The sequence below is a fragment of the Heloderma suspectum genome, chromosome 3 (assembly GCF_057233095.1).
Source record: "Heloderma suspectum isolate Gila_16-S chromosome 3, 16-S_ref, whole genome shotgun sequence".
NCBI lineage: Eukaryota > Metazoa > Chordata > Lepidosauria > Squamata > Helodermatidae > Heloderma > Heloderma suspectum.
Window position 1 is genome coordinate 6,078,490 of NC_139460.1, and position 14,711 is coordinate 6,093,200.

General features: G+C 42.5%; 1 protein-coding gene across 10 annotated transcripts in view; it reads left to right on the forward strand.

Annotated features, from left to right (window-relative positions):
• The window catches only part of FAM168A (family with sequence similarity 168 member A), a 281,858-nt gene that overhangs the window by 98,039 nt on the left and 169,108 nt on the right, over nucleotides 1-14,711 (forward strand). For all 10 annotated transcript variants that reach the window (XM_084842397.1, XM_084842406.1, XM_084842396.1 and 7 more), the window contains one exon: nucleotides 11,974-12,062. In XM_084842397.1, the coding sequence (XP_084698523.1) occupies nucleotides 11,974-12,062 (89 nt within the window). The remainder of the gene's footprint in view (nucleotides 1-11,973; nucleotides 12,063-14,711) is intronic.

The window sequence follows — 14,711 nt, forward strand, 5'->3', positions numbered from 1 at the left end:
AAATGTTGTTGCACTGCAACTCCCAACATCCGTCACCATTAGTATGCTGGATGCCACCCCTGTTCTAGACAGTTTTCAAGCGTTCTTACTGCATAAGGATGTGCACGAAATGGATGTGCATTGAATTGAATTGGGTTTAGAGTAGATGCATGGTAAGCTAGTGATGTGATTTTATTTTTCTTTTAATGAAGAATTTTATTTACATAAATTACATAGGACAGCTTTCGGAACAAGTAGAGTTTCAGGGAGGTTTTAGGAAGGTGGGAGTGGGGGTAGCATGCAGTTAGTCTCTGAATGGAGAATCATTGAATCATAGAATAGTAGGGTTGGAAGGGGCCTACAAGGCCATCGAGTCCAACCCCCTGCTCAATGCAGGAATCCAAGTCAGAGCATCCCTGACAGGTGGCTGTCCAGCCTCGTCTTGAATGCCTCCAGTGTGGGAGAGCCCACCACCTCCCCAGGTAATTGGTTCCATTGTCGTCTTGCTCTGACAGTCAGGAAGTTTTTCCTGAAGTTCAGCCAGAATCTGGCTTCCTGTTCATGTTCATCAGGAGCTGCTGCTGCTTTTAATTCTGTTTCTGTTGACTTTCTTGAACCTGCCCATGAGGCACATGGGTCTTCATGGCCACAAACAAGACTTTAGAAAGTGTGAGCTTATGCTTGTTTTAAAAGTTTTAAAAGTAAACGCATGGACATGAAGAGACTTATCTTGAGGGAAATAAAACAGATTTTGTGCTGAACACATCTTTTTAGAATTAACATTTCTTTTCTGCATTTAAGAGTGATTCAGCCACTTGCACTAGTGTAATATCTGAAGTAAAAAAGGATAACTGCAGATTATTATTATTGTTATATTTATGTCCCACCTTTTCCCCAGTACTGGGACACAAGGTGGCTTACAAAAATTAAAACAGATACAATTAAAACGTATGGAAATATACAAAAGTTAAAATATAAATTAAACAACAATATAATTAAAATTATATTAAAACATTAAAACAGCATTTTAAAACAGCATTTTAGCAGCTTACCCCCAGTTCCAACTATTTCCCAAAAGCCTGCTGGAACAAGAATGTTTTAGTCTGCCTCCGGAAACACACCACGGAGTCGAACAGGCATCCCCCAACACCACCTTCTGAGTTCGCCCTGTTAGGAAGGAATGGAGCCACTGTAAAACAGTGCCCCCAAGTCCCATCCCAGTGAGGCATCCCAGAAGAATACCATGGTCGATGGTATCGAATGCTGCTGAGAGGTCCAGCAGAACTAACAGGGACACACTACCCCCGTCCAGTTCCCGGCGTAGGTCATCCACCAAGGCAGCCAAAGCTGTCTCCATCCCATACCCAGGCCTGAAACCAGATTGAAATGGATCAAGGTAATCGGTTTTCTCCAGGAACCCCTGGAGCTGGGAGGTCACCACACGCTCTAATACCTTGCCCCAGAAATGGTACGTTAGAGACTGGATGACAGTTATCTAGTATGGTGGAATTCAGGGAAGGCTTCTTCAACAGAGGTCTCACAACCACCTCTTTTAAGCATAATGGAACAATACCTTGTTCCAAAGAGGCATTAACCACTCCTATTGTCCACTCAGCCAGTCCTCCTCCAGCCTCTTTAATAATCCAGGAGGGGCAAGGATCCAGCATACATGTGGTGGCTCTCACCACACCAAGGATCTTGTCCACATCCTCGGGTGCACAAATTGAAAAGAACCCATCAACACTGAACAAGCAGGAGCCAAAGTGACATCCACAGGATCTGCATCAACTACAGCATCCAAGTCAGAACTGATCCGAGCAATTTTATCTGCAAAGTGCTGAGCAAATTGTTCACAGCGGGCTGTCGAGTAGTCGGAATTTTTATCACATGGGCCAGGATGTAGAAGGTCCCTGGCCACTTGAAACAGCTCCACTGGCCGGCTCCCTGCAGGTGCAATGGTAGCAGAAAAGAAAGACTTCTTTGCTGCCTTCACTGCCACAAAGTAGGCTTTCAAATAAACTCTAGCCCGTGTTCGATCGGACTCGTTCTGAGTTTTCTGCCAACGTTGCTCTAGTCTCCGTCTCATTCGCTTCATCGCCGCCAATTCCCTAGAGAACCAGGGTGCTGGTTTGGTTCCACTCCGTGAGAGGGGATGCTCAAGAGCGATTGTGTCCACCGCCCTAGTCATTTCCCTATTCCACAGATCAGCCAGGGCTTTGACAGAATTGTCTGCCGAGGCAGCAGGAAAATCCCCAAGAGCTATCAGGAAACCATCTGGATCCATCAGCCTCCTGGGGCGGACCAGCTTAATTGGTCCCCCACCCCTGCAGAGGCAGTGAGTTCCAGTGAGTCTAAACCGCACCAGGTAGTGATCTGTCTATGACAATGGAACAACAGAAAGTTCCTCCATTCCCAGATCACCGTCATCCTGCTCAGCCTAGAAAACTAGGTCTAGAGTGTGACTTGCTATATGAGTGAGGCCAGAAACCACTTGGGACAGACCCATGGTCGTCATGGAGGACATGAAGTCCTGAGCCACTCCCGACAGGGCAGCCTCAACATGGATGTTGAAGTCTCCCAGCAGAACAAGCTGAGGGGACTCCCTCACTGCTGCCAAGATCACCCCGGCTAGCTCAGGAAGGGAGACTGTTGGGCAGTGGGGTGGGCGGTGTACCAATAGAATCCCTATTTTGTCTCAAGCACCCACTTTTTAAGTAAACACACTCAAACCCAGTAGACTGTGGGCCAGGGCACCTGGTGAGGAAATACCAAATTGCCCTCTGTTAAGTGCCTCCCTTTGAAAGATAGGAAAAACTTTTCAGCCTCTGTTCACTTTCTCCATAATGTTTAGAGCTCATGACCCTATCTTCTCAGGTAGATGAACTAAAGATTGGAGGAAACCTTGCACACACCAAAGGCAAATCTGCACTATGTACTTTATGTCAGTTTAACTCTTCTGGAATCTCCTCAAGAAAGTTGGAGAGCTGCACTGTGTGTGTGTGTTGTATGATGGGGGGTATAGGAGTTCCTAATAAAATTCTCAACTGTAGTTTTTGGGAGGAAAGGCATGATTATTAAACTACTTTAACACTGAATCCATAGTGTACAAGTATCTGTAACGTTTCTGTTTGAGGTTGTTCCTCTTTTAAATCTATTAAAGACAGAGTCTACAGTGTCAGAAGATATCACAAGTGCTTTGGTGCAGAATTTTGAACTTGCACAATTCAAGAAATTGAGACTTATGGTCCCCGCAGCAAAAATAACAGCCACAGTGCATATATATATTATCGTGTAACCTTAATGGCTCTATAAATACAGTAACAAAAAATACTGCAGACGAGCAAGAGTGCCAAGTTGAAATTGCTGGGAGGGCCATAAACTCGGCATGTGCAACATGTAAATCTTGGGCTGTAACATCACACGGCGGATAAATTTTTGCAGTGCTCATGCAGGGAACTCTTCTTACACTTTTGCAAAGAGGGTTTTGCAAATATTCCTTGCTTTGGACTGTTGGATTTCTGTCTCTGCACTTTTTTTTTTTTAAATAGCCTCCATATTCTCTGTCTTCGGAGAGTTGCTAATAAAATGTTAACTTGGAAGTAGCAGGAAAGCTAATTAATTAGGTGCTAATTGTCAAGCCAATTGTTGCTAGGCTTAACATTTGACTTGTTTACAATATGGAGGTTAAAAGAAAAGAATTAATGATCTAACAAATTGCTCATCACTCATAAATGTCCACCTTGTTGTATGTTTGAATTATTATTTTATGACGTGAACACCTTTTAAAAAGAAATCCAGAAGTGGTGAATGGGTACCATGTTTAAAACTGTCTAGGTAGCTGTGGAGACAAATGTTTTGCCTAATAAAGCTTAATGACTGATTTTTCCCTCCACTAATCAGAGCTAAGAATGTGCTTCATTAAGATAATTAACTGAGCAGTTGCTTAACTGACAGTGCTAGACACAAATTCCCAGGTTCCTTGCTTTTCTCTAAATAAAATCCAGAGAAAAAAGATACTGGCTCTTTCTAATCATCTTTTATTAGTAAGATAATGGGCAGAAGAGCAATTTTTAAAAAATAAGGCTGTTCTTTGCCTGTAGCTGCAACATTTTAGAGAGTACTAAACATGCTGTCAGTGTGCAAATATTTTTGTTAGTATATTAGTCTGGTATTGGAGATAAATTTGAAGCTAGCTTTTGTTATGAAGAACTGAGCTGCATCCAGCCAGACGGTGTCTGTATTTAACATAAGTAGGCCATGAAAGCTTGGCAATTCCTCAGTGCTGCCAAGGTTGAACTCCAGAGCTGGGCCCAAGCCCCCCCCCCCCCCCCGCCGAGCACTCAGTTTGATTTAATAGCATCTGGAAATGGTGGGCTGTAGATTCTTTCAGTAGTCAACATCTCCATCTTCATGTAATGTAAGCATTTCATTTCTATCTGTTCTTTCTCCGTGGAACACAGGGTGGTGTAGATGTAGGCCTGGTATGGATGTAATGTTCCTGATCTCGTAACCATAGTTCACAAATTGGGAGTGTGGTGTGTCCTTGTGAATGGCTGCACAGTCTATAATTTCCTAGGTTAAAGGGTGGCCTTCCTACTTTCATGGGTGGTGGTGGTTGTTTTTTGTGGTTCCAATAAACTTGTGAGGAAGGTATATTAGTCTCAGATAAAATGACTTCTCCAAGGCCATCTAGAGTTTCATAGCTGAGAGGGAAATTGAACCTAGATTTCTTTTATTCCAGTCCCAGTACTTTAGCCACCACATAGCACTGGCAGTATAAATAAAGCTGTTTTATGATATGGACATGATGTATTTCCTATAACATGGATGTTATAATAAGCAATGTACAATTTGCATATGTGGCCCAAATATTTTGTGTTTTGACCCCAGCTCCCTGACAACGGCTCAGCTGTTCTTGGCACGGACTCCTCCTAGTGGAATAGGTTAATTGTTCCAGGTTTGGCCCTGGAACAAGCATCATTTCATAGTACTGAAACCAAACTCTCTTGTAATTCTTTCTCTGCAATTAAGAGGCAAGGTATAAGACTTTCAAGCCAGCATGAGAAGAATTTAAGGGGATTAAACTGAAGGCTTTAAATCTTCAGTATTAAATACACTATCTAATTGTAATATCTAGCTATAAAAATGTTTCTTTGCAGCTCTGTGCCATAAATGGTAAATACAGTTAAAATTAAAAGGACTTTTGACCATCCTGTTTGTTATTCTTGCTCTTAATAATAACAATATAATACTAACAACTACTCATGGATCACTGCCTTGTTGTGGCGAAGGGGCTTGCGTAACTCAGTGAAGCCATACACTATGCCATGCAGGGCCACCCAAGACGGACAGGTCATGGCGGAGAGTTCTGACAAAATGTGGTCCACTGGAGAAGGAAATGGCAACCCACTCCAGTATTCTTGCCAAGAAAACCCCATGGAACGTATCACAAGGCTAAAAGAGATGACTCCGGAAGATGAGCCCCTCAGGTCGGAAGGTGGCCAATATACTACTGAGGAAGACCAGAGGGAATTTCCAAGTAGCGCCAGAAAGAGTGAAGCGGCTGGGCCAAAGCGGAAAGGACACTCAGCTGTGGATGTGTCTGGTGGTGAAAAGAAAGTCCGATGCTGTAAAGAACAATATTGCTTAGGAACCTGGAATGTAAGATCAGTGAATCAAGGTAAGCTGGAGGTGGTCAAACATGAGATGGCAAGATTGAACATCGACATCTTGGGAATCAGCGAACTACAGTGGACAAGCATGGGCGAAATTAATTCAGGTGACCACTATATCTACTACTGTGGGCAAGAATCCCTTAGAAGAAATGGAGTAGCACTCATAGTCAATAAAAGGGTGGGAAAAGCAGTACTGGGGTACAATCTTAAAAACGATAGAATGATCTCAGTACAAATCTGAGGCAAACCATTCAACATCACAGTAATTCAAGTCTATGCCCCAACCACTGAGGCCGAAGAAGCTGAGGTTGATCAGTTCTATACAGACCTGCAACACCTTCTAAACTAACACCAAAAAAGATGTCCTTTTCATCATAGGGGATTGGAATGCTAAAGTAGGAAGTCAAGAAATCACCGGGATAACAGGCAAGCATGGCCTTGGTGTACAAAATGAAGCAGGACAAAGGCTAATAGAGTTTTGCCAAGAGAACACGCTGATCATAGCAAACACTCATTTCCAACAGCACAAGAGGCGACTCTACACATGGACATCACCAGATAGTCAATATCGAAATCAGATTGACTATGTCCTTTGCAGCCAAAGATGGAGAAGCTCTATACAGTCAGTCAAAACAAGACCTGGAGCTGACTGTGGCTCAGATCATGAGCTTTTTGTTGCAAAATTTCGGCTTGAATTGAAGAACGTAGGGAAAACCACTAAACCATTCAGGTCTGACCTAAATCATATCCCTGATGAATATACAGTTGAGGCGAGGAATAGATTTCAGGGATTAGACCTGATAGACAGAGTGCCTGAGGAACTATGGATGGAGGTCCATAACACTGTTCAGGAGGCAGCAACTCAATCCATCCCAAAGAACAAGAAATGCAAGAAAGCAAAGTGGCTGTCTGATGAGGCTTTACAAGTAGCTGAGGAAAGAAGGGGGGGGGGAAAGCAAAGGAGAAAGGGGAAGATATACCCAACTGAATGCAGAGTGCCAGGGAATAGCAAGGAGAGACAAGAAGGCCTTCTTAAATGAACAATGCAAAGAAATCGAGGAAAACAACAGAATGGGAAAGACTAGAGATCTCTTCAAGAAAATCGGAGATCTCAAGGGAACATTTTGTGCAAAGACGGGCATGATAAAGGACAAAGAAGGCAGGGACCTAACAGAAGCAGATGAGATTAAGCAGAGGTGGAAAGAATACACAGAAGAACTATACAGGAAAGATCTGAATGTCCCTGATAGCCATGATAGTGCGGTCACTGAACTTGAGCCGGACATCCTCGAGAGTGAAGTCAAGTGGGCCTTAGGAAGCATTAGTAACAACAAAGCTAGCGGAGATGACAGTATTCCAGCTGAGCTATTTAAAATCCTAAAATATGATGCTGTTAAAGTGCTGCACTTAATATGCCAACATATTTGGAACACTCAACAGTGGCCACAAGACTGGAAGAGGTCAGTTTACATTCCCATTCCAAAGAAGGGCAATGCCAAAGAGTGTTCAAACTACCGCACAATTGTGCTCATTTCACATGCCAGCAAGGTGATGCTCCAATTCCTACAAGCTAGGCTTCAGCAGTACGTGAACCGAGAACTACTGGAAGCACAAGCGGGGTTCCGAAGAGGCAGAGGAACTAGAGATCAAATCGCCAACATTCGCTGGATCATGGAGAAAGCAAGAGAATTCCAGAAAAACGTCTATTTCTGCTTCATTGGCTACGCTAAAGCCTTTGATTGTGTGGATCACAACAAACTGTGGCAAATTCTTAAAGAGATGGGAGTACCAGACCACCTTACCTGTCTCCTGAGAAACCTGTACGATGGTCAAGAAGCAACAGTAAGAACCGGACATGGAACAACCGAGTGGTTCAAAATTGGGAAAGGAGTATGACAAGGCTGCTTATTGTTGCCCTGCTTATTTAACTTATATGCAGAGTTCATCATGAAAAACGCTGGGTTGGATGAATCACAGGTCAGAATTAAGATTTCCGGGAGAATTATCAACAACCTCAGATACGCAGATGATACCACCCTAATGGCAGAAAGCAAAGAGGACCTAAAGAGCCTCTTGTTGAGGGTGAAAGAGGAGAGTGCAAAAGCTGGTTTGAAACTCAACATTAAAAAAACGAAGATCATGGCATCTGGCCCCATCACTTCCTGGCATATAGAAGGGGAAGAAATGGAAGCAGTGACAGATTTACTTTCTTGGGCTCCAAGCTCACCGCAGACGGTGACTGTAGCTATGAAATTCAAAGACGCTTGCTCCTTGGGAGGAAAGCTATGGCAAACCTAGACAGCATAGTAAGAAGCAGAGACATCACCTTGCCGACAGAGGTCCGTCTAATCAAAGCTATGGTTTTCCCAGTAGCAACGTATGGCTACTGGTAAATACACTTCCTATACACTTATAGGAATACACCTATACACTTATACACTTCCTATAAGGAAGGCTGAGCACCGAAGAATCAATGCTTTCGAACTGTGGTGCTGGAGAAGACTCTTACGAGTCCTCTGGACTGCAAGGAGGTCAAATCAGTCCATCCTAAAGGAAATCAGCCCTGACTGCTCTTTGGAAGGACGTGATACGTTCCATGGGTTTTTCTTGGCAAGAATACTGGAGTGGGTTGCCATTTCCTTCTCCAGTGGACCACATTTTGTCAGAAGTCTCTGCCATGACCTGTCCATCTTGGGTGGCCCTGCACGGCATAGCTTCACTGAGTTATGCAAGCCCCTTTGCCACAACAAGGCAGTGATCCATGAAGGGGAGATCCCTTCGATACCAGTCTTCAAAAGAGTGCAACCAGATTTAGCACCTCCAGTCACCATCCCAATACTTCTGACACTCCTGCATTGAACAATCCTGGGCAAAATCTTCTACACTCCTGCCCACATCCTTTATAAAGATCAGGAAGAGGACTGCTCCTTCTTCTTTAAGAATCCCACACCAATCATAGTGGAAGCATCCCAGTTGAAAACAAAGCAGAAGCCTCATTCTTCCCCTGTAGACACGGAGGGAAAACTTAAAACTTAACTTATCGGTCAGAGAATTTACTTCTCTGCAGCACATTCTCTTTGAGTGGTCTCCCAGAGGATGTTAAGAATGGAAGCCCACAGATTAGCATTCCAGCAAATTAATATGGCCCACTGTGGTTCCAAAGCAGTGGCAGCTGCCATTTCTCTCAGATGCTATGTATGGCTTCGTACTTCAGGTCTTCACAGGAAACCAAGCTGAGAATAGAAGACCTCCCATTTGATGGTGAGGGCCTGTTCAGTACATCTACGGATGGCACTTTGGAATGTGTTCACAAATGAAAACTTTCACCTGAGAAACGGGCCTGGGTTCCCAATCCTTAGCAACATCTGTCATCCAACTGCAGCCCTGAGTTGGATGACAGAGATTTTTGAGACTGTACCCCAGTACTGCTTTTCCCACCCTTTTGTTGACTATGAATGCTGCTCCATTTCTTCTAAGGGATTCTTGCCCACAGTTGCTTTTTGTTGTTGTTGATCCTGGATTTTTTAATTTAATTTAATTTAATCTTTATCTAAAATATGTCTAGGCCACCTTTCAGGGCAGGAGTCCTCCTGAGGTGGTGCACAACAACAACATTCATGTAATAAAAACCGATGCAGTAGTAAAAACAGCAAACGTTCCAGAGAACAACAAACACCAGCATAAGCCAACACCTACAACACAGCTGCAGCTACAACCCAGTCTGAGAAAACATAATCAAGGGAAGGCAGAGTGGAACAACTAAGTCTTCAGGGCCTTCCTAAAAGCCAACAGTGATGGGATCTGGTGGATCCCCAAAGCAACGCATTCCAGAGGTGTGGGGCCACTGTGGAAAAGGCCCTCTTTCCTGTCCTCACCCACCTAATTGCCCTCACAGGGGGGCAAGTGAGAAGGGCCTCTTTGCTGATCTTGAAGTGCAGGCAGGCTGATAAGGGTCATTCATATTTTTTGGTCCCAAACCATTTAAGGCTTTAAAGGTCAAAACCAGCACTTTAATTGGGTTCAGAAGTTTCACTGGTAGGCGTAGGCATTATATGATCTGATTGTCTCGCCCCAACCAACACTTGAGCAGCCGCATCACAGTAGTCCAGCCTGGATGTCACTTTGTTGTTGTTGTTCAGTCGTTCAGTCGTGTCCGACTCTTCGTGACTCCATGGACCATAGCACGCCAGGCCTTCCTGTCCTGCGCTCTCTCCTGGAGCGTGCTCAAGTTCATATTCATTGCATTGGTGATGCTATCTAGCCATCTCATCCTCCGCCGTCCCCTTCTCCTTTGCCTTCAGTCTTTCCCAGCATCAGGGTCTTTTCCACGGAGTTTTCTCTTCGCATTAGGTGGCCAAAATATTGGAGCTTCAGCTTCAGTCTCTGTCCTTCCAATGAGCAGTCAGGGTTGATTTCCTTTAGGATGGACTGATTTGACCTCCTTGCAGTCCAGGGGACTCGTAAGAGTCTTCTCCAGCACCACAGTTCGAAAGCATCAATTCTTCGGCACTCAGCCTTCCTTATAGTCCAGCTCTCACAGCCATACATTACTACTGGGAAAACCATAGCTTTGATTAGACGGACCTTTGTCGGCAAGGTGATGTCTCTGCTTCTTACTATGCTGTCTAGGTTTGCCATAGCTTTCCTCCCAAGGAGCAAGCGTCTTTTAATTTCATGGCTACAGTCACCGTCTGCGGTGATCTTGGAGCCCAAGAGAGTAAAATCTGTCACTGCTTCCATTTCTTCCCCTTCTATATGCCAGGAAGTGATAGGGCCAGATGCCATGATCTTCGTTTTTTTAATGTTGAGTTTCAAACCAGCTTTTGCACTCTCCTCTTTCACCCTCACCAAGAGGCTCTTTAGATCCTCTTCGTTTTCTGCCATTAGGGTGGTATCGTCTGCATATCGGAGGTTGTTGATAATTCTCCCAGCAGTCTTAATTCCGACCTCTGGTTCATCCAACCCGGCATTTCTCATGATGTACTCTGCATATAAGTTAAACAAGCAGGGTGACAATATGCAGCCTTATCGTACTCCTTTCCCAATTTTGAACCACTCGGTTCACTGGATGTCACTAGTGCATGGATAACAAGGCAAAGTCCATTCTCTCTAGATATGGCTGCAGGTGGCGTACCAGCCTAAGGCGGTAAAGCACACTCCTGGATACCACAGCCACCTGAGCACCCCCAGCTAGCGCAGGGTCAGTAGGACAGCCAGACTACACCCTTGGTCTTTTAGGGGGAGTGCAACCCCATCTAAGATGAGCTGTAAACTTCCATCCAGAGTAGTTGCTTTCATGCATTTTATTGATTTGGTTATATTGTATGCATATTTTACTGTTGTATGCTGGTTTAAGTTTTTCCTGGAAAAAAGTGGGTTATAAGGTTTTAAAAAATAGATATTATTTCCGAGGATAGTTATACAAAAAGAAAGCGCAACATGTACAATTTACACAAAAATATAAACTGACGGTATACGTGAATCAAGACTTACTGAATGGATACGGAATACTGCCAGTGCTCTTAACTGAAAAGTCACAACTTACTAGTGTATTTGCCAGAATTGTTTACCTTAAAACATAAATGTAAGCTTGGCATTAAAAAATAAACTTCACAGCAATTAACAAATGGTGCCTAATTATTCGTAAACTTGTTCCATTTCTGGCAGTTTTCTTTTTCTCTTATAAAAGATGTCATATTAGCCATTGCTGCAGAATCCCATAGTTGATCTATCCATTCATATATATTTGTTTTTTGGGGTAATTTTCAGTATTTAGCATCGTAGTGGCTTCTGTCATAGCTTGATGTTCTTCTTGTATTTATTTTCCTATAAGTTAAAAGAAAGCGTAGAGGATCACACCTGATGGTAAAGCCCAGTAAGTTCTCTATTGGGGTTTTATTTTCCTCCAGTATTGTTTAGGGGAAGGACATGTTCACCACATATTGTAGAAATCCCCTTGTTTTTTTAGACATGTCCATCGATAAATATTGTAATGTTTATTATATTGTCAGTGGGGTAATCTGCCATCTTGTCATTTTTTAGCAGTTTTCTCTGATATTCATATATAGGGAGAAATTGTTTCCATTCGAGCATAGAAATTTGGATATTATCTCCTTCATCTTTCGCCCGTCTTACTATAAAGTCTTTCGGTTAAAATTTAAAAAAGTTTTATAGATTTTTAGACAACATTCTTCTGTGTCCATTTTTTCCGAATCCTTTGTTATCTGTCAGCTGTCTGTCTTTGACTTTGATTGTCCTGTTGCAAGTGGGGAAAAATAGGGCTGGTTTTTCAACATTCCATTTTCCCTTTCTCTTTCAGAGATTTCACGTCTTCCACAATGAATCCTGTGTACAGCCCTGTTCAACCTGGGGCTCCGTATGGAAACCCTAAGAACATGGCCTATACAGGTAAGACTGCCTATATGGTGAAACTTTCTATGTTCAGACGCCAAATTCTCACTGGACTGCAAAGCCCCGTGCCTGGGCTGTACCACTTCAGACTGCAGGTGGGGTCTGCTGACATGATTCCTCTCCATACAAAGTTATTGTTTTTATTTAATTTATATCCTGGTTTTCCAAAAAAATATTGCTCAAGGTGCCTAACAATAACAATGCAGATAAAATACAAAACTATAATTAAAACATAAAAACACATCAATTAAAACACAATTTAAAACATCAATAGGAAAGAGATAAGCTGCGGCCACCAGATTAAAATGCACTTCACCAAATATGTCGGTTTAAAAGCACAAAAACCTGTCTGAATTTTAAAAAGAAAGAAAATAAACTTCTGTAACATAGAACGCTCAGATATCAGAAAGACGGGTTTTGGCCTTGGCTTCTTCCTGACGTTTAGCTTTGTGTGTGTAGGGATTTTTTTTTTTTTTTTAGTATGGAGAAGCCATTCAGTCAGAGCAGTCCCAACTTGCAACTCACATACAATTTTACCATACAGAAAGAGCTACAGTATAGTTAGCTTCATTGATCTGGTAAAATTGGATAACAAAAGGAGCCCTTTTTGGAAGAGAGTTGCTATAGTCATGTTTTTTTGTGATTCCAGGATTTATTTATTACCCCTGGAGTTTTCTCAAATGCATGTTCCCATGTGACTGTTCAGTTTGTGTTTAGTGTTTCTCTGCTATTTGGGATCTAATCACTTATCTTCAACCTGCCAAAAGCGAGTGGTTTCTCTCTCTATAGAAGGCAGCCCCACCTTCTGCAGAAACAGTTCTTCATAGGCTACCATTATTAACTTTGCCATGAATTGCCACTGATGTAATTTCTGAATACGACATAAGCAAACTTATCGGTATAGTAGCAATTAAATGTGCTGAAAATATAATACATGAAAAGCCCCTACTGTATAAGTGGCAGGTATTTTCTTCTGTTGCATGCCCATTCTCGTACCAGCTTTCCCTAAGTGTGGCTCCCCAGATGATGATCGACTACAAAGCCCATCATCCCTGATCATTGGCCATGCTGGCTGGTGATGGGAGCTGAAGTCTAGCACCATCTGGTGATCCAAGATTATGAAAGGCTGTTCAAACTTTCTGAATTGCTTTAGGTGTAAATGTTTCCTCATTAGAGTTCCTTAGTTTGTTTGTTTATTTATTAAATTTATTAATCGCCCATCTGGCTCCGTGAAAAAAAATCCAGGAATTCTCCCATAATTATTGCTGATTTGGATGATCCTGAAGCTTACGTTTGAAGGTTGCGCATTACCTTCCCTCCATTCCATTCAGCAAAGATTCTGTGGAATATCAGCCATTCTGTTACCTAATTCTATTGCCATGGATTTGTGGAGGGCCGGAGGACTAACTTTGCTGTAATGAACTCAGAGGTGCTCCCTAGGGTATCCTGTAATGTAATTTATCTCTTCTAATAGGATCCACAATTTGATCTATTCCTCTTTTGCTATTGAGTGGTGATAGTAATTAAATTGTTTTGAAAAATCAAAGGAAGTAACTTAGCTGGGTAAAACGTTCACCAATAAATGCACTCATATTTTTTCCCATCGTTGACAAAATGTATCCTTGATTCTACAGAGAAAGCATATTGACAAGGCTTGAAAAATAATTCTAGCATTTAGGTAGATGCCAGCATCAAACTTTCATGCACCAGACTTGCAAAAGCTTGAATAAATATTTTAAAATAGTAAGAGTTAGCATTACATTTCTAGGAGTCCAAGCATTTGAGATATTTCTAGTTTTGCGTTTTGAGCAACGATGACCGCCCGTGCCTATTTGCATTTCATGAATTAGTGTGTGTGGCCCTGCATGTTGTATATTTAGTAGTGTAACTGGTTTCACATGCTTTAAGTCATGGTAGGAGTAGTAACTGTGTCTTAAAGCAATATTCAAGTTTTTCTGTTAGTCTTATTTTTCAACAGTTAATTGCCAGTCATATTTCAACGCAATTGCATTCTATCACTATAAGATCTTGTGAAAGGAATTAAAAAGTTCCATTAGTTGTATCTTGACTGCTGTAAAGATTTTATGGTATAGTTTGAACCACTGGCCAGGCATTTTAGATTGGGAACCCCAGTTTCAGATCCCTGCTGAGCCAAGGAGCGCCCTTGAGCAAGTCACAATTTCTTAGCCTCACCTGTGTTGTAAGATAGCTGTAAATCACTTAGTATTCTTAAAAATGCTAAAAACACGATCAGTAATGGTTTCTGTAGTTTGATATCATGCCTGAATTACCAAACCATAGTATATGATTGGGTGGAAAGCTAGAATCTAAAACTATGTTTTGAAGTGGGGTTGCAAACAATAGTTTGTGCTTCCATAGTTGCACAGCAATGGTTTGTCACCTCAGACATTTTAGAGGCAACTGCAGCTTGAGAGAGGAGCACTGCACAGATGGAAAACCAAGCCGAACATGCAGCTCTAAACCATAGTTTGCCTGACTGGGAGTTCAAAACATGGCTTGGGGTCTGAATTATGTTAACATAATCATGGCTAGGTGTGATGTCTGAACAGAGAATGAGATTTGGGACATAGCCTATATGATTACCCCTTCATGGATCACTGCCTTGTTGTGGCGAAGGGGCTTGCA